Here is a 24346-nt window from a genome sequence, read left to right on the forward strand (position 1 = left end):
CTCCTCCTCTCCTCCTCGTCATCGGCTGAATGCACATGCGCAGCACGAGCCTCGCGCGCATTCAGCCTAATAATGCTTTCCTATGGACACTGGCGTCTTCTCACTGTGAAAATAACAGTGAGAAGCGCGGAAGCGCCTCTAGCGGCTGTCAATGAGACAGTCACTAGAGGCTGGCTTAACCCTGAAACTGCTATGTTTATAGAAGAAAGGGTTAATCCTAACTGGACCTGGCACCCAGACCACTTCATTAAGCTGAAGTGGTCTGGGTGCCTATAGTGGTCCTTTAAGCCCTGTGGATGTATGTATGTGTGTGTATACATATATATATATATATATATATGTATACACACATAGTTAATACAGCTAAACACAAATACACACACCAGTCAAGCCATAAGACTTACTTTTCCCACAAAAATCTCACTTTAACAGTGCTCTCACTACTGCAAGGGATTCTGGGTAGTCGTATGCAAATTAGCTAAACAAAGAACCACATTTTTGCCTCATAATTCCACTTGATACATGGATTACTTGGAGTATGTGTCCGCTGTATATAACAGCTTTGAAACACAACTCACTTTTTTCCCCACCACAACTCTTTAGTATGTACTTTACAAGTAACGCCAAGTCTCCATAGCAAGCCAGTTTCAGGGGACTGAAACATTGATTTCCTGATCACCCTGGAAATTCAATAAAGACTGAGTTGTGTCTGAGGACTGTGAGTGCAGCCCCACCTTTTGTTTATTTTATATATCTACTAGTGCTTCAGGGACTGGCACCCGGCTAATTTAACTACTGTTGAGCTAGAGTGCAAGGAATTTTCGTTTACATATATATATACATACATACATAGAGACAGAGAGAGATTTAAACTATTTTATAGATATAAATCATTATCACTACAAGCTATAGCTGAGAGGAATACCAAAAATCTAATTTATGAGGATACCATAAGGATAGGGAACTGTAAGAATACTATGAGGAACTGATGGTTTGCATCTTTCTCAAAAGGGAACAAATGTTCTCAGTGAGCAGTTCAGAGGTTTTGCTAGGATGTATTTAAGCTAGGAGGGGGTGGGGGGCAAAAGGGTGATAAAACAAAGCAATTCTATTGCCCCCCAAAACAAGTACTGAAGTTGCCTATAGCAAGTGTGTTTAAAAACGATAAGCTTAGAGTCATGTCTAAAAAATCTCGCAGTTAAGGGAATAAGATCCATGAACTCGTGGCAATAATGGCAACTGAGAATGTAGAATTAGTCGCTGTTACTGAGACATGGTATAATGAGAAAAATGACTGGGACATAGCAATACCAGAGTACTCTTTACATAGAAAAGACAGGGAAAGCAAGACATGGGAGGGGTGGCCCTGTATGTGAAGGATAGCATAAAATATAGTCTAATAAAAGTTAGTGAGGCGAACATAGAGTCCGTTTGGGTTACATTAGAATTTGGTAATCACACAGTAACTCGTGTAGGTGTGATTTATAGGCCCCCAGGACAAATAGAAGAGTTAGATAATCTACAAGTTGAGGAAATAGCTAAAATGACAATGACGGGGGAAGTTATCATCATGGGTGACTTTAATCTTCCCAATGTGAACTTGAAAACCAAAATAGCTGCTAGTGCCAGGAGCACACATATTTTAAACTGGGATCCCCTACTGGGATTGTCTCTAAAACAAGTCTAAAACAAGTCATTGAGGAGCCAACTCGCAAAGAGGCCATACTAGATTTAGTGTTAACAAATGGAGATTTGGTATCAGGTATTACTGTAGGTGAAAGTTTAGGACAAGCAGTCTAGCCTATCAGACAGCATTACTGTTTAGCAGCACACTCAGTATGTTTTGGGGGGCTACCTAAAGCAAATACAACCTGTTATGCAGCATCACAGCCTGGTGACACTCCCAGTAAGGTTACAGTACTGACTAAAGTAGATTTACCATGTTCAGCAACACTATCCCTCACTACTAATCTACCTACCAGTCGTTTATATGACAACTGTGACAGGTCAATGTAGCCTGAAATATTCAGTCTGTTTATTCAATGTCAAATTAGTGTAGTGCTAAATGTAGGGGACTTGCTAAATAATATATGTACATCTTTGCGACCTCGCAACTACGCTTCCCTACTGATGTATCTTGAGTTTACCTCTATACCCAAGCCTGTTAACGCTTTCCTGTTTCTCTTCTTTTTTTTTTTTTTTGCTTATCATAATTCTAGATTGTTAAACTCTATGTGAGAATATGTCATACTGCCAACTAGACTTGTAACTGTAGCCTGTGATATGCACTAAAACAAAAAAAGAGATGTTTTTCTTGCACAGAGCATTATCTGACCAATCTTGATACCAAACCGAAATGCTTTGACATATTGTTATGCCTTCTCTGTACAACGCTATCATCTCAATAAACGAAAGATTGACAATAATTGCAGTCAAAAGATCAAAATGTTTTTTTTAAATAATGGCATTTATTACTTAACCCCTTAAGGACCAAACTTCTGGAATAAAAGGGAATCATGACGTGTCACACACGTCATGTGTACTTAAGGGGTTAAATATGCAATTTAAAATTTGACCTAAAAAAAAAACACCAATTATTTTTGAAGGGGCTAAAAATCTGGGACAACAATTAGAAAAAAGGTTAAGACAGGTATCAAAGGCGCAGAGAGGAACTGCAGGAAGGTTAATTCTCCCTCATGCGCCGACTCCATGCTCCCCGCGGCAGCTATCTTTAATGTTTCCTGCATGGCTTAGCAGAGGGCTTACAAATGCAAGGAGCCAGGACAAAATGTCTAGTCGCCATGGCGACCTGTCACCTGTAATTTGTTAAAGGACCACTATAGTGCCCTGAGGGTGCCCCCACCCTCAGGGCCCCCCTCCCGCCGGGCTCTAGGAGGTGGAAGGGGTTACATTTACCTCTTTTTCCAGCGTCGAGCGGGGGACTTTCCTCCTCCTCCTCGTCATCGGCAGAATGCGCATGCGCGGCATGCGCGTGCATTCAGCCAGTCCATAGGAAAGCATTCTCAATGCTTTCCTATGGACTCTGGCGTCTTCTCACTGGGGTTAGGTCAAGCATGGGTTAAGTCAGGAATCCAAGGCAGGACCAGACAGGCAAGGGTTAGGTCAGGAATCCAAGGTGGCATCAGACAGGGTTAAGTCCTTGGAAATTACGGGCAGGGGAGGTTTGTAACGTCTAGGGAGCTCACAAGACATCTGAGCAAATAACCTAGGGTGACCTGGGCTTAACTATGGGAGAAAAAGGGGAAGACCAACCATGAGGAGGGGCTAGGGCAGGCAAAGGCAGCCTTCGGCACTTCAGATGTTTTGGACTACACCTCCCATTAAGCTTTGTCAGCATTATGGGTGATGTAGTCCACAACATCTGGAGTGCCAAATGGTGTCTATCCCTGGTCTAGGGGCTTATTTAAGTAGATGGCTCCCCTCAGAGAGTAGGCGCCTACGTCCCCTTTATGGGTGGACGCTGAGACAGATTGCCAGCTCATCTTGCTGTTCCACATGCTGCTCCCATATATACGAAGTTGGATCCCCCAGGGTTCTGACATCCTAAGGGGATCCTGGAGTAGTCTGGGGAACATCAAACATGGAACTATTCAAAATGCTCGCCGGAGGGGAGGCGGGCTGGAGGACAGACAAGTCACCAGACAAGAGGAAGAGACATCTTGTGGCTCCTGCATCTTCTCTACCTATATATCTGTGCCTTTATATATATATCACATACAAATAAGCCCTGTATATTATTTCCTCATTACTGGTGTAATGCCATTTCAGTACGTATTATGGCCGGGTTACTGGCAAACACAAATACGTTTACTATGTACTATTTCCGCGTAGCATTTACGTGCCACAGAAAAATGACCCAGTAGAAATGTGCAGCACATAACTCTCTATCTTTAAGTGAGAGATTAGTGTATTTTGTCAGATTACATTAGATAAAGTGATGGCACCGACATATAAAGGGTGTGTGTTTTTTTTTATACAGGAAATAATTCTAGCAGCATGAGGTGAAAAGCCAGCAAAAACAATCTTATCTTTGAGATTAAAAATGTTCAGCTTAAAAGCTATTATATGCCAACTATAAAATATTGTTTATATAGGACTAAACAAGTGGAATCACTAGCTCCCTTTGCAGATGCTGCCTACTAAATTCAGCTTACGGTGTTTCTGACATCATATTTTGCAAAGAATATATTTGGTTTTTAAAGAGAATAGCTCTGTGTGTCTCATTGAGATTCATTCCTAAAGCATAAAATACAGAACTTCTCTAATATTACAAATGACTCTTCAAAATATTTTGTAACCCATTAAACAGGCAACATCGTTTTTTTTTGTTTTTTTTTTACTTTTCGTCACTTTGTTGCCCTCTAGTGGCATTTCTAGAACATGACATTTATGTAGTGGTTAAGCAGTTTGCTGAGCAATAGATTATGTCTTCATTATACTGTTGAGTTGAAAACAGAATTACGAAATTTATAATAACTTAATTTAAGTTTTTGATGCACATTTCAATAAATATGCCTTTGGTATATTTCTGCAAAATTAATCTACAAAAAATGTGAAAAATATTTTAATAAAGAATGTTTTTTTGCTTCTTTAAAATTATTGCAAACATAAATGATTCAAACGTTACATTCGCTACTACAAATGTAAAACTAGGCAAACATTTAATATGAAATGCACTCCGACTGATTTATTTTCTTAAAAGCAGTAAATTGAACAAAAATAAATAAATAATACATTTGACGTGTATGTGTTTCCTGCAAATACTTACACTTTGGAGCTTCTGCAGTGAGCTCTCACTAAACACTAAAATAGACTATATGATATTCAATTAACTTTGTATAGCGCTCATATTAGAAGTGCTTTAATGGTACATCAATGGTTCCTGGGTAAGGTAGTTTAAAAACTCACTTTATACTGTAGAACTTCAATAGCTGAACTGCAACTCTCAGAAAAGTCATGAATTGTGTATAACGACATATAACATTGTATATATACCTTTGTAACAGAAATAGAAACACTGCATGTTGGAAGGGAGGAGTAGAGTGAGTGGGCTTATTGGGCAAAGGAACTGTTAGAAACAATTAAATAATATTAACTAATTGTATCTTCACTTATAGTGTTTGAAGTACACTTTCAATGAACAAGGCAATCACATTTCACTAATTTACTGAACACAGCACTATATTTACAATTTTCAATGATCACAGTCAGTATCTTAATTGTAATAATATTGGTCTAGCTTACAAAAATTTATCTTACCTAAATATTGACCTTTCCCCTCTCTAAAAGGTGGGCCTAACGGTCCTTTAACCATTGGATTCATGTACTTCATTTGAGGATATGCTGCTCCTGCAGGTCCACCACCAGATACAGATCCTACTGCAACCACCAAAAGTAATAAAGTGCCTCTGCTGAGGAGCATGTTGACTTCACTCTGTAAAAAGAATGTAAACACTTGGCCTTAGAAAATACAACTGGTAAGCTATAAAACACAGTGTAGAGGCTCTATAATATATAGGCATTGTTTACATGAAAATGCCTGCAGGGACATGCTATAGTCACCAGAACACCTACAATAAGCTGTACTTGTTGTGGCGACGATAGTGCCCCTTTTAAGATGACCTTCTAAATAGAAATGGTTTTTAACAACAGATAAAAGGGACACAAAAGCACAAACAATATTCTTGATTGTATTACCTGTGTGGGACTGTAATGTGGATATATCAAGCTTGAACAGTCCAGAACCTTAGTAACTACCACCTTGCCTGGAAGCACATACAATAGTGTATAAAAAAGTTCTAGTTCTAGGAACTACCTATGCCTCGTTTCCACTGAGCGGATCGGTTCGGGTTGGTACAGTTTGGAAGGTTTAGAATGGACCAGCCCATTCTGGTGAGCGTTTCCACTGCAAGTCAGACCTTCAGGGCCATACGAGGTTTAGAAAAAATGCTCTTCCTGTCCACCAATCAACGGATGGTATAGTAGCTCCGCCCTAACCGAACCGTTCCATTTTCTATGGCCCTACATCTGAAGCAGGACCCTGAATGGATTGGTACGGTTCGCTTGTATGGACAACTTTCATAATGGAAACACCCAAAATAGCAAACCGTACCGTACCGAACCGAACCGATCCGCTCAGTGGAAACGAGGCAATAGTAACACATTTTTTTACATGTACAGTTGAGGATGTTTGTATTATGCCACCCCTCTTTGATGCTATTCATATTTAGGTTTTTCTTATAGTATTATGCAGGGTTATTTACTAAGGTAAAATTTGACATTTGAAAAGTGAATTTCAAATTTAAGGAGTAGCTGAGCTCAAAGCATAGCTAGCTATGCTTGTTCCAGTTTGGCTGTCCCTTCCTAATAAATTCTCGATACAAAACCATTCAAAAATACCAATGTGTATACATATTCCACTACTTGTCAGCATACTTCAATGAGCATGTCTATAATCTAATTCTCCATAATAAAGATGTCTATGGATATAACTTAAATAACATACATTTTGTGTCACTCACAAAGTAAAACCAGACCTAAACATACCTAAATATTTTGTTATTTCTTTTAAAATACAACATTTCCTTAATAATAGTATTCCTTATAATATCAATGTAATAGTTTTAGTGCATAGATCCTGTCCCTGCTGTCTGGCAAACGTAAAATTGTCGTTAATGAGAAAAGGCAGTGTTTAAAGGACCACTATGAATGAAGTGGTCTGAGTGCCAGGTCCCTCTAAGTTTAACCCTGCAGCTGAAAACATAGCAGTTTCAGAGAAATTGCTATGTTTCACTGAGGGTTAATCCAGCCTCTAGTGGCTATCTCACTGACAGCTGCTAGAGGCGCTTCCGTGATTCTCACTGTGAAAATCACAGTGAGAAGACGCTGGACATCCATAGGAAAGCATTGAGTAATGGAGTAAGGGAGGAGAGGTCACCAGCGCCGAGGGAGGCCGGCGCTGGATAAAGGTAAGTGGCTGAAGGGTTTTAACCCTTCAACTCAGCGGGAGGGGGCCCTGAGGGTGGGGTGGACCTAATGAGTTTGTTTTCCTGGCACTATAGTGCTTCTTTAAGGTTTGCAGTTAGAATTCCTGACGTGTCTGTCAAACAGACAGCCACTATATGCACTTTCTCATCAAGATTTTCAATAGGTAAAAGTCTTCCTGTTCAGTGTTGCTTTTCATAGAGTAACATATTAGTCAAGAGGAGGAGAAGCTGTAGAGTCAAGTTTAACTTTTTAACAGCTTGGCTCAATAATCTAACAAAAAAAAACAGAGCAACACTCAGTCTAACATTATAATATGTGTATTTATGTACATTAGAGTGATCCATTAAGTTATTATAGATTTGATTAATACACCTGTGAGCATCGATTATAACATCCGATCAAGTACAATGTAATAAACAAAGGCCCTCAATTTACAGATTATATGAAAAAGAGAGCGAGAGAGAGAGAGAGAGAGAACAAAGGAAAGATTCCCCACTGAACAATAAAATACATCTCCAAAGGCTGAAAAAAGTCAAGGTAGATTAAAACAAAGACGTAACCAAATAATAAGCATCCACATATTGCATCTAAAGAGGCTCAGTTTTATGTAACATCAAATACATTTGATTATCCATAGTAGTAAGTTGGTCCATCTGAAGGAAGTTTTTTTTTTTTTTTTTTCAATCTTTCTTTTATTGAGACAATGCGTAATACATTACAGAATGCAAAAAAAAAAAAAAGTAAAGGAGTTAATGCAGATGGCATGATGTGAAACATACAGCTAACTTATATACTCCTGGATAGTCTGTCTCATTTTCTTTTTATGTAAATTAAACATGCAAGTCTAATTAGGAACAACAAGCTATACCATATAGCAATGTTCAACAATTAACAGGTAATTCAGCGCAGTTTAGAATGTAAAATAAAAGATTGAAACTGACACAGTACCAGGTAAATTAAAAAGTAGGCTATGCGACATGCATGCTCCATGTACTGTGAATGGTTATTATAATGCACTTTGTGGATTGATACATGCATGGTATGCATTATATAATGGTAGGGTATTATAGAAATGCTATGCATTATAGAAAAAGAATAGTTAAATAAGGTTAATAACCATGTTAAGGAAACCACCAGCCCCCGGGGCAAGTCAGAATAAGAATATTTTTTCCAAAAAAAGGTGCGTGTCAGCAAAGTGAGAGCATAGTAGGGGATACTAATTCGGACAGTTCAGGTAGGGTCAAGTTCAAGTATACGTAAGCTCTTGGCTGGGAACGTTTTCTGGTAAGTACGGTGGACCGGAGAATCAATAGTCAGCCGATACCCATGCTAGATTGGAAGACACCTAGAGCCAGGAATATCCACAAGAGGACAGTGAGTTGCGGGTGTATGGAGGCTGCCCTCCAGCCCCAGGCCGGTATGAAGGCCAGCACCTGCTGTCTACAGACTTGGTAACTCGTTAAGGCCAGGTCTCCCCTCTGTTGCCTGAAGGCTGAAGTTTGCTGCGTGTTGTGGCCGTGGGAGAGCAGCCGTCTCACCCACGGCGTCCATGCTTGTCACGCTTCAGACTAGGCCGCACAGCCGGGCTGCGGTTTCTTTGGGTGGAATTTCAATATTCGGGTACCACTTTGTGCCCCCTCGGATGCAGGTCAGCCCTCTGGTCTGGAAAAGTTGTACCCGTCAAGGTGCATCTCATTTAGTGTGTGCCCATTGCTACCAGAGCTATTAGCAAGTGCGTCTAGCCATCTTGGCTATCAGCCCACCCCCCCAGGTTTAAATTTTCGTATTACTTGGGGAAAGAGATTCAAACGGCCAAACATCTCTTCCCGGCTAGATTAATATTAACAAACAACTAATTTACCAATTTAGTTAGGGTATCGAGTGGTTTGGAGTTGGACAATAAACAGAAACTGAATTCTGGTTTTAGAAACCTCTAGAATGCTGAACTGCTAACTGCTAACTTCCAATAAGGGTCAAGTTTCAGAAAAAATACCACATGTGGATGTGCAATCCCAGATGACCTCAATTGTGCCAGCATAAATCAGTGGTGCTAGAACCCACATGATATAGATGAGTGTATTAAGGTTTTAACTGTTTAACTGTAATGCAAGTTGTAACTCGGGAACTTTTCACCTAAAAAGGTTTCTTTACTGATATATACATGAGGTTCTCCCCAATCATAGTTTGAAGTAATGACATTGTGAAAAGCTGAAATGTAACATTTGGTTCCAAACTGTTTAAACCAGATTAATGGGGGCCGGGCTTGACTGCCATGCAGAGTGGAAGCATGGTGCCACAACTTTCCTGAGGCATTTAAGCTTTTTTCAAAGTTAGACTGCGTAGACTGACTCCCTTGTCAACCCAGAGTCCCTATCTTGTAAGGGATAAGCTGGTGATCACGGAGACACCACTCAAGTAACCTGCAGTATGGACCAAGGGTGCCAACTTCTGCATCCCACCCAAACCATTATCTTAAAGCGGCACGGTCACTCCCTCTTGAAAAATGTGTATTATGTATTGAGTGAAGAAAGAAAGTAATTCCTCCTTACGACATACCCAGTTTTCATGATAGAGTTTCAGCTAATGCTGGCAAACAATCACTGCCCAGTCTCCCTACTAGCAAAAGCGGGTAGTGATTGGTTGAGAGCATCGACTGACATTCTTAGTCTAGCAACGATTGGTATGATGTAAGCTTACCATATAGTCACTGGAAGCTGTAAACTGGTTATGGTCCCTACAGAGTCAATATAATGAAATATATCAGAAGTGTAAATATTGTTGTTACATGTAAAGGTAATGGTTGGTGCACTAACCATATGTGATACAACAGCTGCTTTTCAGAACACAACGCTTGACTTCAAATATTTTTGAACAGACTACAGGTTTAAAATAACAATGTGAATCCTTAAAAAAAACATTGATGCTAAATTTATTCCTCTTCAAAACATTTGGCAGATTCTAAAGTGTATTTCTCCTTGCCTCATATCACCCACTTGGTTTAACTTCTAAAGTGAGTGGGCCTGTATTCAAGCAAGACTCACCCTACACGTGTCTTGGCACCTGACTTACCCTGCATAGCTCGGTCACAGTTTTACCCTTTTCGTCAGTCAATGTGACAATTATTATATTAAAGATGTTTTCTCTAGTTTTAAAATCCTAAGGCTTTCAGGCTAAAATCCCTAAATCCATCTTGCTTAAATTTGAGAATAAATGGCAACTAGAAACTGTAGATGTGGTTAAACAGCCTTTGCAGTACAGCTGGGAGGAGGTGTAAAAATGCAAGTGTGCTTTTAATGCTTATTATTGTATGTTTTTTTTAAATGCATGTTCTGATTGAAATATTACTTTTGGAAAATGTCTGTGTTAAGTGTGGGGAGCCAAGGTTGGCAATTGTTTAAATACCAGTAGTAGGAGGAGGTTGAATATGTACTTTTAAAACTATTTAACTGAAAAAATACAGAGAACTATAAATAAAAATATAGGAAGTCAAATAAACACCTTTCTCTAGATAGATCTTTACTATTTAGGTATGGAAGACCTGACCTTTTGAAATGACTAAAGGAACACTATAGCTAATACAAATCTGTAAAATATGTATTCCTAACGTTATAGTTGTCCTGTCCTTACTGGTATTAGCCTCACCCCATTTGGTACAGAAAGAGTTAAAAGACCCTTTTTTACTTATCTTGATCCAGTGCCGAGGCTCCCTGTTGAGCTCTCCTCCCCCCAGTGATGCCATGGAGGAGGAATGGCCTCCTACAGGATGGTCTAATCTAATGTTCCTGATAAAGGAGCACTGGGCACCTAATGCGCATGCACGACGAGTGCCGCAAGCATATTCAAACATTCCCATAGGAAAGTATTGAATAAATTCTTTCCTATGAGGCTTCTGTGTCATGTGACCGAGTTTTACCTGGTCAGTGTAGCAGAATCATCTTTAGTGGATGTCACATCGAAAGCCACTAGAGGTGGACTTATAGGAACACCATATTGCCAGGAATACAAAGTGCCTGTGTGGCTGTTTAGGTCCCCAACCCTCCACAGATTGCTTTGAAAAGTTAATTTAACTTTTTTCCGCGTCAGTCTCACCACTGCTGGCCCAGCCTCCTTATAAATTTTGATGATCTCAGCCAATCCAATGTTTTCCCATAGGAAAGCAAATCGCATAGTATTAAGTAGTGAAACTGCAGGGGCATGATCTATACGACAAACTGCTTCATTAAGCTAAATTTGTTTTGATGACTATTATATCCCTTTAGGCAGTATTACCATATCCACCATGTTTTCAGGGACACATATAATTTTGTCATATATATGAAAACTCATGAAAAGGGTTGTCCTGCAGTATGTACAATGCCTATTCTGCAGGATTCTCCATCGCCTAATTACTTAATGTTTTTCACCTTCTTCTGAATTCTACATATTACAGGGAAAGCCAATCATGTGCTGCTCATCAATATGTATTTGTCATTTAAGAATACCTGGACTTCTTATTTTTCCTATTTCTGTTTTAAATTTGATTTCTATCTATCTCCATCCCCCACAGTATTACTGCTTAAGTGATGACTACTGCACCCTCCATCCTTAACTCTTGTTTAGTTAAATGTTTGTTTTGCTAGTGTTAGTTCTCGCACTCTAAGCCTTGTTAATTTATGATGTTCCATATTTATGACTTTTACCTATCTGATCTCTGACATTCCCTCATATCCTTAAATTTAAATCCCTTTCATCTGATTTGTCCTTGATTTGTTTTAACACCTCAATGCTTCCTCCCCCCATAATCTGTCTTATCTAACCCTAGATTCTCTTATAGCCTGGGTCCCATACAGCATTGAAACAGCTACACTCTGTACTCACAGTACCTAACCCTGCAGTATTTGCCCTACACAGAGGTAGCATTTCTGGATGATAATTTCCGACCCATCCTACCCAGGGTACTCATTACATTTATAGATAGCTCAAATTACCTGGATTTCCTGACAAACCAATCATGTCCACCAAGCCATCCACACCTAAATAGCTTAATTCACACAAGGAATACCTTTTTAAACCTTAACCCTCCTAACCTCACCTACAATTTTCACAGCACAATTCTCCATGTCCTAACACAGCACCTATTTTCCTAATAATGTTCTCCCTTCTATTTTTCACTTTCTCTCTCACTTCCCTCATTATTAAAATCTTTTACTTACCTGTTGACATCATCTTCATTGTTCCCTCTCTACTTCCCTCATCTTCATGCACTTTACTCATATTTATCCAGCCTTTCTCCACAAACCCCTCCTAAATCCCCTAAATACAAGCTCTCATCCCAAACATTAAAATCTTACTCCCAGTATTTAGAAAATTGGGCAGACTAGATGGGCCGAATGGTTCTTATCTGCCGTCACATTCTATGTTTCTATGCTTCACCTTCTCTTCCTTTCCATCCTACTGCTCCTAGCAGCTGGTGATGTCTCTCCAAAACCTGGTCCCTCCTCTGCTAAGCCACCTGGTGCTAACACCAGAAACCACAACAATCTCATATCCATTCCATGTAACTCTCACTATAATTCCTCCTTTAAACTGCCCTCTGGAATGCACGCTCTGTGTGCACCACCGTTAAATCAACTTCCATCCATGACCTATTTATCTCACACTCCCTAAACCTATTTGCATTAACGGAAACATGTCTCTCTCCCTCTGATACTGCTACCCCTGCCTCACTATCCTTTGGTGGTCTTCACTTTACCCACAACCCAAGACAAGCTAAAAGTTAAGGTGGCGTGTAGGATTTCTGCTTTCACCCCACTGCTCCTTTAAAACTCTGACCACCCCCCCTTCCCTCTTTCCCATTTTTAAAATTCATTCGATTTGCCTTTTCAAACCCTTCTCTGATAACATGCCGTTATTTATCGTCACCCTGGTTACCTTCTCCTCTTCCTTAACCACTTTGCTGCCTGGCTACCCTACTTCTCTCTTCTCTGGGACTTCAATATTCCCATTACACCTTTGACCTCAGCAGCCTCTAAACTACTCGGGCTATCACAGTGGGCTAATTCTCCCATGTAGCTGGCAATACCATCAACCTAATTTTCTCTTATGCATGTATAGTATCTAAATATCTGCAACACTCCATTTCCTCTCTTTGATCACCACCTCTTATTGTTTGCTCTTGAGTACCCACTCAACCAACAACCTCAGCCTAAACCCCCTCAACTCAGGAGGAACCTAATTCTATTGACCTCCAGCAGCTGTCAGCTGATATTGATTCACAACTGCTATCTATCCCTTCTCTCTCCTGTCTCTCATTGGCCATCTCCACATATAGCACTACCCTCACCTCTGCCTTGAATGCTGCAGCCCCGCTCCAAACATGCACCTTGAGGAGGACACGAACCCCAACCGTGGCATACTAAATCAACACCCGACCTGCAAAGTTGCTCCAGTTCTGCTCTCTCTCTTCTGGCATTGTCCCTGCTGACCTTAAACATGCTACTGTAGTGCTGTAGTGACTCGTCCTCGTCCTCTAACTATCGTCCCATATCCCTGCTTCCTTTTTCCTCAAAGCTTCTGGAAAGGCTTATATTTGCCCGTGTATCTCACTTCCTTTATTCCAACTCTCTCCCTGACCCTCTTAAATCGCCCTCTCCACTCTACTGAGACTGCTCTTATCAAAGTTACTAACAACCTAATCACAGCTAAATCCAAAGGCCACTACTCCATACTAATTCTTCTTGACCTCTCTGCTGCCTTTGACACCATTAATCATGCTCTCCTTCAAACTCTTCAATCACTCTGCCTCTGTGACTTTGTCTTTTCGTGGTTTTCCTCTTACCTCTCCCAATGCTCATTCATTGTCTCCTTTTCTAATGATACCTCCTCCCCTCGTCCTGTCTCGGTTGGAGTCTCCCAAGACTCTGTCCTCGGTCCCCTTCTATTTTCTCTTTATACTGCCTCTCTTGGCAAACGTATTACCTCATTTGGATTCCACTACCACCTGTACGCTGATGACACGCAGATATATCTCTCCTCCCCGGACCTCTCCCCTGCCATCCTTCAATGTGTCACTGCTTGCCTTTCTTCCAGATTTACTGGATGTCCTCCCGCTTTCTGAAACGCAATCTCTCTAAAACTGAGCTCCTTGTCTTTCCTCCTCCTAATACTGATCCTCCTCTTTCTCTCTCCCTTCAAGTTAGTGGTATCCACATACGTCCATCCTTGCAAGCGCAGTGTCTTGGTGTCATAATTGATTCTGGCCTCACCTTTGAGCCTCAATTCCAGTATGTCGCCAAATCCTAGAGATACCATCTTAAAAACATAGCCCGCTTTCGCCCCTTACTTACACAAGATGCTACCAAGGAGCTCTAGTAATTTCTCGCATGGCTTTTTTTTTTTGTAAATCTGTTTTATTAAGGTTTCGTGAGGTTAGGAGCAGTATTCAACAATACAAACATTGTCAGTAGTAAGGACTCGCAGGTCCTAATTGCTCATAACAGAATAAGGTCACTTACATAGTCAGTGTAGCGGTCATTGTACAGGGCTATACCGGACCTGAAGAGACCGGGTATTTCAAACAAATGCACAACAGCAAACAGCACATTGCATGATACAGTACTACCCTTCTCCACATGTGTATAGCTATAGGCCATCCCTTAGAGCATTATGTGTCGTGAGTGTATCCTGCAAACCACGGCGCTTCGTGTGGGGTATTTTAAGAGGTGTTACTCGCATGGATTATTGTAACCCTCCACTGATTGGTCTTCCCAAAAGCCATATTGTCTGTAATGAATCCAGACTGATTTTTCACTCTAGTCGGCCCTCTTACACCTCATCCATCTGTCAATCCTTACATTGGCTTCCTGTATCCTATAGGAGTAAATTCAAAGTGCTAACCCATACCTATAAAGCACTGACAAATTCTAGCCCCTCTTATATCCCTTCACAGATCCATAGGTATGCCCCTTCTCTGTCTCTCCACTTTGCCCGTGACCTTCTCCTGTCAGCCGCTCGCACCCGTACGACCAACTCACGCTTGCAGGACTTCTTGCAGGCGGCCCCCTTCCTATGGAATAGCCTGCCTACTGCCATCAGACTCTCCCCTAGTCTTCAATCGTTTAAGAAGTGCCTTAAAACCCATCTCTTTAGGAAAGCTTATGGCCTCCCAGAGTAACCTCTACCTTACACATCTGTCTCTTGATCTCTACTATAGGGCAGCACTTTACTCTCTCCTCCAGCTCTGCTTCACTCCCACCTTATTTGATTGATATTTCCTGTCCTAATGTGTTTTATACCCCACCTCCTATAGACTGTACGCTCATTTGAGCAGGGCCCTCTTCAACCTATTGTTCCTGTAAGTTTTCTTGTAATTGTCCTATAGTTACATCCCCCCTCTCGTAAAGCACTACGGAATCTGTTGGCGCTATATAAATGGCGATAATAATAATAATAAGTGTCCCTAAAAACATGGAGGATATGGTAATCCTACCTTCAAGGATGTTTTAAAATAAATTAACTCGGCAAAGAATTGGGCTAAATACTAAAATCAATGCTTACTATATGAATTCCAAATTGGTTAAGGACGTGACCTTGTCTTTTGATATGAAGAACATATGGTTCTTAATTAAATATACAGCTCTAACACTAAAATGATAGTGCTAAACACTAGAGACGGAACCCAAACACTGACCAGTTAACTGCCTGCTCTAAAAGTAAAGCATGTCAGCCAAGTTTATTGGGTTCTTCTGTTCTTTCCAGCTAACAAGACTGGACACCCTCCAGTTTCTACTAACTCAAATATTTATGTACCCACTGTTGGGGTTTATACAGCTGCCAAATCTCCAACACCTCAATGCCTGAAATGAAAAAATAAAGCCAACAAGCACAAGAAACAAATGTGTTTAGTAGAAATGTACAGGTATAACTTCCCACCCATACTCAAAATTGCTTCAATCACATCACTGCCGTCAAGTACAATTGCTTTAACACCTTTTCGATCCACTGTTTGCCCTCCTTTGTCCCCCTCCTCAGCAGCAAAGTAGTTCATGTTTTTCTTTTCAGGGTAGAGGACCCCAGCAATTAAATGATTCTGCGTCAATATTTCCCTGAAATTGGAATCCACTAGAGATATATTGATGGGGTGGGGTGGGGTGGGATGGGGTGGGGTGGGGGTTGTGGGAGAAGTTCTCAATATCTGAAAATGAAAAATATTATTTTACTGTCAAAGAGAGTCTGGGGGTTTAAATGTTAGCAAGTTGTTTAACAAAGGGGTGACAGCAGACAAGTTGAAGTTAAACATTTGTCAAACATAATCACGTATATAAATAAGCACATATGCACATGAAGGAAAGTTTGTCTCCACTGAAAACAGCTAATTACTGTGTTGAAAATAGTATTTTAGATCGCTTTCACCCACCGAGAGCCACAAACTCTCTAGCTGGTCCTTTCATAGTAATATTGTTAAAGTGAATGTAAACACTGCTTTCTATAATCATGTATTTCAGATGTGTAAAAATACACATACAAAACCAAGATGTGGTACAAAAATTGCAAAGTTAAAGTGATTCATACACAAACTGTCAATACTACAGGGCATAGACGGTTCTCTAATTAAGCCCCTCCACCCCACATACCCCTGTCACAGCCCCTCTACACCCTGTCACAGCCCCTCCACCCCCCCACCCTGCCACAGCCCCTCCACCCCACTTACCCCTGTCACAGCCCCACCACCCCCTCTACACCCTGTCACAGCCATTTAACCGCCCTCTACACCCTGTCACAGCCATTTAACCGCCCTCTACACCCTATCCTGTCACAGACCCTCAAGCCCCTCTACCCCCGGTCACAGCCCCTCCTATCCTATTACAGTCCCCCCCCCTACCATGTCACAGCCCCTCCACTCCACCCCCCTATCCTGTCACAGACCCTCAAGCCCCCCTACCCCCGGTCACAGCCCCTCCTATCCTGTTACAGTCCCCCCCCTACCATGTCACAGCCCCTCTCACCACATCACAGTACCCTCCACCCTCTTACAGCCACCCCATCCTCTCACCCCCACCCTGTCACTGCCCCCTAACCTATTAGAGTCACCCCCTAGCCTCTCAAGCCCCCCTAACCTGTCACAGCCCCCCTAACCTGTCATAGCCCGCCGCCCTGTTACAGCCCCTTCACCCTCTCACAGCCCCCTCACCCTCTCATAGCCCCCCACTATCCCTCATCCTGCTACAGCACCCCTACCATGTAACAGCCACCCATATCCTGTCATAGCCCTTCTACCTTGTCACAGCCCCCACACCCTGCCATCCCACACCCACCTTGTCACAGCCCCTGACAAAGCACGGTCCTGGTGTCCAGTTCCATCTTGCATTTTGAAATCTGCATGACAAAATGCATGACTGTCCAAGCATATTTGTGATTGTTGTCACCTATTGTTGTGGCCAAAAGCAGTGCTGTTCCAATAAATTGTAGGTGAATTACTGATTGTAATTTATGCAACTGAAATGTATTCTAGAACAAGATCAACATATTTTACATTTGTACACTGATTTTTAAACACATTTATTGTACTTTTAAGACTTATTATGATGAGTATTATTACTTTGGAGCTGTGTTATACAAAGAGGGACTAAGAAATTTGAGCTCAAAGAAGGGGCTGTCCCTCCTAAATAATGACACATGGGGTACCTCCCACTACTTCCAGCACTGCTCATCCACGACTATCTGAGTTTGGCCAACTTTCTAGGCCCATTTATTTCACACTGATAAAAAGCTTATTTTGTGGAGTGCAATAAGTACAATAGCAGGTGGGAATAACAGGTGCCTCTAACTTAGAGTGGAGGTAAAATATGGATGGACTAGCATAAAGGCTGGACTGGGAAAAATCATCAAAGGTAAGTAGGACTGAAAAAAAAAGAGGTGCACAAGCATTGCAAAGAAGTAAGCATGAAAAGGAACTAGTTTGGGGAGGGCGAAAAAAAGGGAAGGATGTGCTAAAGGGATATTGGCAAAAGGAAGGGCATAGATAGAAGAAAAATAACGTATGAGCTTGCTTAACATGAAAGTGTGTTTTCATAAACAAATCTGTGTATAAATGTTTAAAAATACCTGTGAATGCACTCTATCTCAATGTTATATACAGTCATGGGTAAAAAAAAATATAGTCTCTAAATTCAGTGATTTTACATATCAGTAATATAAGGCAGACTACTGCTCCCTGCCTCCTTACTGCCTCCTTGCTGAAGCAGCAAGCAGGCGGGGAGCAGTAATCTGCCTGCAGCTCCTCTCTGCTCCCTTGCGCGCTGCTAAATTATGCCGGTAGCCGAAATATAACATCACTTCAGGCCATGGCATCACTACAGAGAGCGTGAGGGAGGAGAAAGGAGCTGGAGGAGGATTACGGCACCCTCGGACAAAGGAAGATTAGAGAGCAGCCACATTGAAGCCCAGGGAAATATCCACTCAGCTCTCCCAAAGGTAGGGAGACTGGGTGAATTTCAATTACAATAAAAATGTCAGTTTGTGAGAAAATGTGTGTGTCTCTGTCAGTGTGCGCGCGTGCCAGTGTGTGTGAGTCTGTCAGAGAGTGTGCGTGTCTGTTTAGGTACCTGCCCCCTCCAATCGCACAAGATGCGATTGTGCCACTGGCACAGTTTACTCCTTTACTTTACTATCCTCCCACTGGTGTCCAGATTCTGGGATGGCAGATGTTGGGCAGAATGGAACTACAAGCCCAAAAAGCCCTTCTCTGAGAAGAACGGAGGGTGTGCACAGAGTGTTACACACTGTGCAATTTTGAATTTACATATTTATAATTAAAGGGACACTATAGTCACCAGAACAACTACAGCTTAATGTAGTTGTTCTGATGAGTATAATAGCTCCCTTCAGGCATTTTCATGTAAACACTGCCTTTTCAGAGAAAAGGCAGTGTTTACATTGCCCCTAGGGACAGTGGCTTCCTGGCTCAGGACTGCACAGTAAGCAGCCCTGCCATTCAACGTCCCCACGCTCTGCATGGAGACGCTGAATTTTGATTTAAAACATTGGTTAGATGCATCTCTATGAGGAGGTCCTGATGGGCCAAAATGGCATTTGGCCCCACCCTGTGCCGATTTTAGCCAACCAATCTTTTCGTTTTGGGAAAGCATTGGATTGGCTAAAATATGCCCATTTCGATGATGTCACAAAGGGGGTGGAGCCAGTGTCGGCAGACCCGCGTGGCGCTGGAAATAAGGCGAGTTTTAAACTTTTTTAGGGTGGCTAAGGGGGGGCAAGCCACCTAAATGGTGGGTTTAGCACTATAGGGTCAAGTATACATGTTTGTGTTCCTGACCCTATAGTGATTCTTTAATACAAATAATACACAACTTTTCTGTTTAAGTTAGTGACTGTCACATTTCTAATTTCTTCAAAGAGCACTAAACAACGACTGTGTGTTTTTTACTGTAACTCCTGCAGTGCTTGGTTAAATATGTACAGTTCAGCCTCCAGAATAAGGTCACCAACTGTCCAAGTTATTTTCTATAGTGAGAAAGCCTAAAAGGCTGATGATGTGGTGTGTGGGGATTTACACTGAATGCGTATTTTTTTCTTCTTTGCATTTTTTTTGCAGAATTATCTATATATTACAAAATGGGAATCACTAACACAAGGATTATTATTCACCCCACCCCCTCTTCCAGCAATGTGTTTCTCCATTCCAGTGTTCTGTTTGGTAGTTTTAGCAAAGGAAGCGTCTGGCAGCTCTTATCATCATCTATCCTTTTACTAATTTGGCACACATATTTTTACCCTGTAGAATGGTTCAACAAAATGAATAGGGTTAAAAGGATGAGTCTACTCAGCCTGTTCCTTTGAGCTTTCCTTAATGCCAGTCAAGTGTGCAATTTGCTGAGCAGGCCATATTGTGTCAAGTCTCAGGTGTTTTGTAATCAGTTTGATGTAATGAAAGAAAATTCTTCTGACTCATTCATGCCCACTGGAGGAAGCAGCAATCAACTCAATTCAAATAAAATAACAACAGAGATAGACATTAAAGCTATTAAACCCCAGGATTACAGAACATCAAAATTAAGACTCAAAATCAAAGTTGTCACTTGACAACATCCATTTCTAACTTTGGTTGTCTCTCTTAATTACAATGTATCTGATCTGTTTATGCTCACAAAGGAAATAGCATATCTATATATATTTTCAGCATTCTGCCAAGCATGCAGAGAGCTGTAATTACAAAATCATTGCAATTATTATTACCTTACACAGACCACCCCCTTGAAGAGCCACTTACTGGCAAAACGCATGTTAGGGCTCAGTTACATACCCTGCTTTTGAATTAGCCCCTTATTTTAACCGTGCTCTGATATCTTTGTATTTTGTTCCGATATTACTTTTATTTGAGGAGACTAGCAGGTTTGGGTATCGTGGTTCACTAAATAGCTCTGGCTGCAAGCTACTGACACGATCGTGTGCCCGGCCCAACACTGCTGTATGGCTTCATATTCTTTTCAGTCCAGGCTTTACTCTTATTGACAGGCAACTAGACTAGATGTGAATTTACCATATTTAGGTGCCTTCGAAGGCACAGATTTTCTTATGACTTCAGGGACTTCTGTCTAGTTTAGCCTATGGGATTGTATAAGTGTCGGCTCACAAAGACTGTATTCGATGGTGTTTATGACCAGATTATTTAAAGGGACATTGTAGGCACCCAGACCACTTCAGCTCATTGAAGTGGTCTGGGTGCTGTGACCCATTTGCACTTAGTGCTGCAATGTAACATATTGCAGTTCCAGAGAAGCCAGACAGTTACTGGGGGCGCTTCTTGAACCCAAATGGATTTTTGGTCCATTATCTGACGCTGGACGTCCCCATAGGAAAGCATTAAATCATGATTTCCTATGGGGAGGTCTAATGCGTGCATGCCCATTGCTGCGCATGGTTATTAGGGCTCCCCTGCCAGCTGCTCAGCTGGCGGGGAGGAGCGTGGGCGGAGCCTGACCCAGTGCCAAGGGACATTGGGGCTGGATTCAGGTAAGTGGCTGAAGGGGTTTTAATCCCTTCAACTCTGCAGGTAGGGGGTGAAAGGGGGGGGGGGGGAGAACCTATAAACCCTATAGTGGCAGGAAAACGGCTTTATTTTCCTGGCACTTTAGGATCCCCTTAAGACATAATCTGTATGATTTTTTAGCAAACGATGCGAGTGACCGTTTAGGCAATATTCCCCATTGCCCTCGCTTTCACCCTATATGACTTGGTTTGGTTGAGTGATTGTTGCAACAACACCTCCATCACTGCTTAACTTGTACATACTCTCCATTGGGGCTTATGTGGACACTGATACATTGTTGCAACCTCGCACAACTCTCTAGAAACATCTATTGATGATTATATCTAGTGGTTTTCCCTTTTTTTAATACTATTATAGTATGCTTACCACTACTTGTATATTTAACACCACCATATACTAAATCCAATTGACTGAGCAACTTTTTCATACTACATATAAATATTTTTTTCAATCCCTTTTTTGTTTTTTTGTTTTTTTATACTATTATTCATGTACCTAATAAATCTTACGTTTTAAAAATGACCTTCATCCTCTAACAAGTTCATGTTCTCTCTCTCTATTACATTTATTATCATGGTTACCCCCTTGTTTCTGTGCTGGATCTCTTCTCACAAACAAGCGTCCAACTTCTTTTTTGTGATTGTTGTTTTTGAGCACTTGTCAGAATGTGAACCGGTTACATTATTTACATTGGGGCCACCATGGCAGTCATGGCTACAACACTGCACTGCAGTGAATCCTGGAGTGTTCTTTTAAAGGCACATTATTGCGTTAGGAACACAAACTGTAGAACTTCCTGGTTCTATAGTCTCAATGTCCCTAGTATGATTTAGACCCCCCTGAGTGTACTGTAAAATATCAAATAAACTATTTTACTTACCTTTCTCCAGCACCAAGTCTCCCTAGGCACTAACGCCAGCTCCTCCTAGTGCAACTGCACTCTAGAGAGATTGCCTCCATGGTGATGGTCCCACAAAATGGCCTTGTCGAGGAACAGTGAGGACCACAGGTGCATGCACAACTCTCGCCGCGATCCGCCAGTCACAGCTTGTCACACAGCTTGTGTGTGACAAGCTGTGAAAGGCACTGCACAGGGGCATGTGACATCACGGTATACCTCGGTCCAAGCTCTTTCATCCAGAGGGCTTGAGGGCATAATTTCTAAGTCTTCAAACTGTTAAAATATTAAATACTAGATGCTAAGACATAGGGGGGATATACTTAAGGCACTACAACAACTTCAAAAACATTGCTATTATAGTGCCTACAGCGTTACTTTAACTCTGTAGATCTGACTGTCACTCAGTGCTTGTCTAATTCATAAAGAGAAAACAGAGTTACATTCAACCAACATATGCAATTCATGAGACCTAAATAATTTACTACCCAAAAAAAGCATTGGTTAACACGACACTCCAACACAATCTATGCAATGAACACATCTTAAGTTCCCTGTATAGATTGAATTGCAAGTAGCTACCTATCTTCCGTAATACGTGAGTGATGATTAACATTGGTATTGCAGTTGTCTGTGAACAATATTTGGCATTTTGGTGAAACATACTTTAAATGGGAACTATATGTTGTGTTGGCCTTTTTTACGAGATGATTTGTTTCCTTTTAAATTTATATGAAACATTTAGCAAATTACACCATAGTACAAAAATGAAAACAAGAAATAGAAAACTTACTTTCTCCACATGTCTGCACCTTGCATTCAGCATAGAGAAAACACAGAAAGGAAAAAGCTGATAACAATCACTTATAGTGAGTCAAGCCTGCCCAGTTGCAGGATACAGAGGTCTGGATTTCTGCATTTTATCTTCTGTACTTCACAAATACATGTGCATAGGTAGAGGGTAACTGAGTATAGAAACATAGAAACATAGAATGTGACGGCAGATAAGAACCATTCGGCCCATCTAGTCTGCCCAGTTTTCTAAATACTTTCATTAGTCCCTGGCCTTATCTTATAGTTAGGATAGCCTTATGCCTATCCCACGCATGCTTAAACTCCTTTACTGTGTTAACCTCTACCACTTCAGCTGGAAGGCTATTCCATGCATCCACTACCCTCTCAGTAAAGTAATACTTCCTGATATTATTTTTAAACCTTTGTCCCTCTAATTTTAGACTATGTCCTCTGGTTGTGGTAGTTTTTCTTCTTTTAAATATAGTCTCCTCCTTTACTGTGTTGATTCCCTTTATGTATTTAAATGTTTCTATCATATCCCCCCATCTCGTCTTTCCTCCAAGCTATACATGTTAAGATCCTTTAACCTTTCCTGGTAAGTTTTATCCTGCAATCCATGAACCAGTTTAGTAGCCCTTCTTTGAACTCTCTCTAAGGTATCAATATCCTTCTGAAGATATGGTCTCCAGTACTGTGTACAGTACTCCAAGTGAGGTCTCACCAGTGTTCTGTACAATGGCATGAGCACTTCCCTCTTTCTACTGCTAATACCTCTCCCTATACAACCAAGCATTCTGCTAGCATTTCCTGCTGCTCTATTACATTGTCTGCCTACCTTTAAGTCATCAGAAATAATCACCCCTAAATCCCTTTCCTCAGATGTTGAGGTTAGGACTCTATCAAATATTCTGTACTCTGCCCTTGGGTTTTTACGTCCAAGATGCATTATCTTGCACTTATCCACATTAAATGTCAGTTGCCACAACTCTGACCATTTTTCTAGTTTACCTAAATCATTTTCCATTTGGCTTATCCCTCCTGGAACATCAACCCTGTTACATATCTTAGTATCATCCGCAAAAAGACACACCTTACCATCAAGACCTTCTGCAATATCACTAATAAAAAAGAGAATGGGTCCAAGTACATGTCACGTTCTGTTCCTGGTTGCGGATCATTCTGGTAATGGCTTCTGGTATCCAGTACTCCTTTTGCTATTCTTGTTTAATATTTCTTGGTTTTTGGTTTTCTATTCTGTGTCTGGTTTTCTTTATGCTGGGATTTCTGGGTTCATTCCTATAGTTCGTCCCTGGATTTCCCAGTCTCCAGGTTTCCTTTAAATGTTTGTTTTATGTGCCACACCCTTATGTTTCCAGCTTTCATTATGTGTTGGAGTTCCTGCAGGCAGCGGCTCAAAGCTTCTGTCTTTTCTTGCAGGTAAGTGCTATATATGTGTTCTTAATCTGTGGTTGTTTTAGCATACATTAGGCAGTGTAGGACCTGCCAGATATGGGGTACATTGGCGTTGTTGGCAGGCTTATGCAATGTATGATCATATAGTGTGACTAAACCCCCATGATTTCCATATGTAGTACTTAGTT

At 41.2% G+C, this 24346-nt stretch overlaps 1 protein-coding gene across 1 annotated transcript in view; it reads right to left on the reverse strand.

Annotated features, from left to right (window-relative positions):
* The window catches only part of COL8A2 (collagen type VIII alpha 2 chain), a 94177-nt gene that overhangs the window by 14391 nt on the left and 55440 nt on the right, over positions 1-24346 (reverse strand). Inside the window, exon 2 of the mRNA XM_063454698.1 lies at positions 5281-5455. Coding sequence (XP_063310768.1) covers positions 5281-5443 — 163 coding nt within the window. The 5' untranslated portion in view covers positions 5444-5455. The remainder of the gene's footprint in view (positions 1-5280; positions 5456-24346) is intronic.

The sequence above is a fragment of the Pelobates fuscus genome, chromosome 1 (genome assembly GCF_036172605.1).
Source record: "Pelobates fuscus isolate aPelFus1 chromosome 1, aPelFus1.pri, whole genome shotgun sequence".
In the NCBI taxonomy this organism is placed as follows: Eukaryota; Metazoa; Chordata; class Amphibia; order Anura; family Pelobatidae; genus Pelobates; species Pelobates fuscus.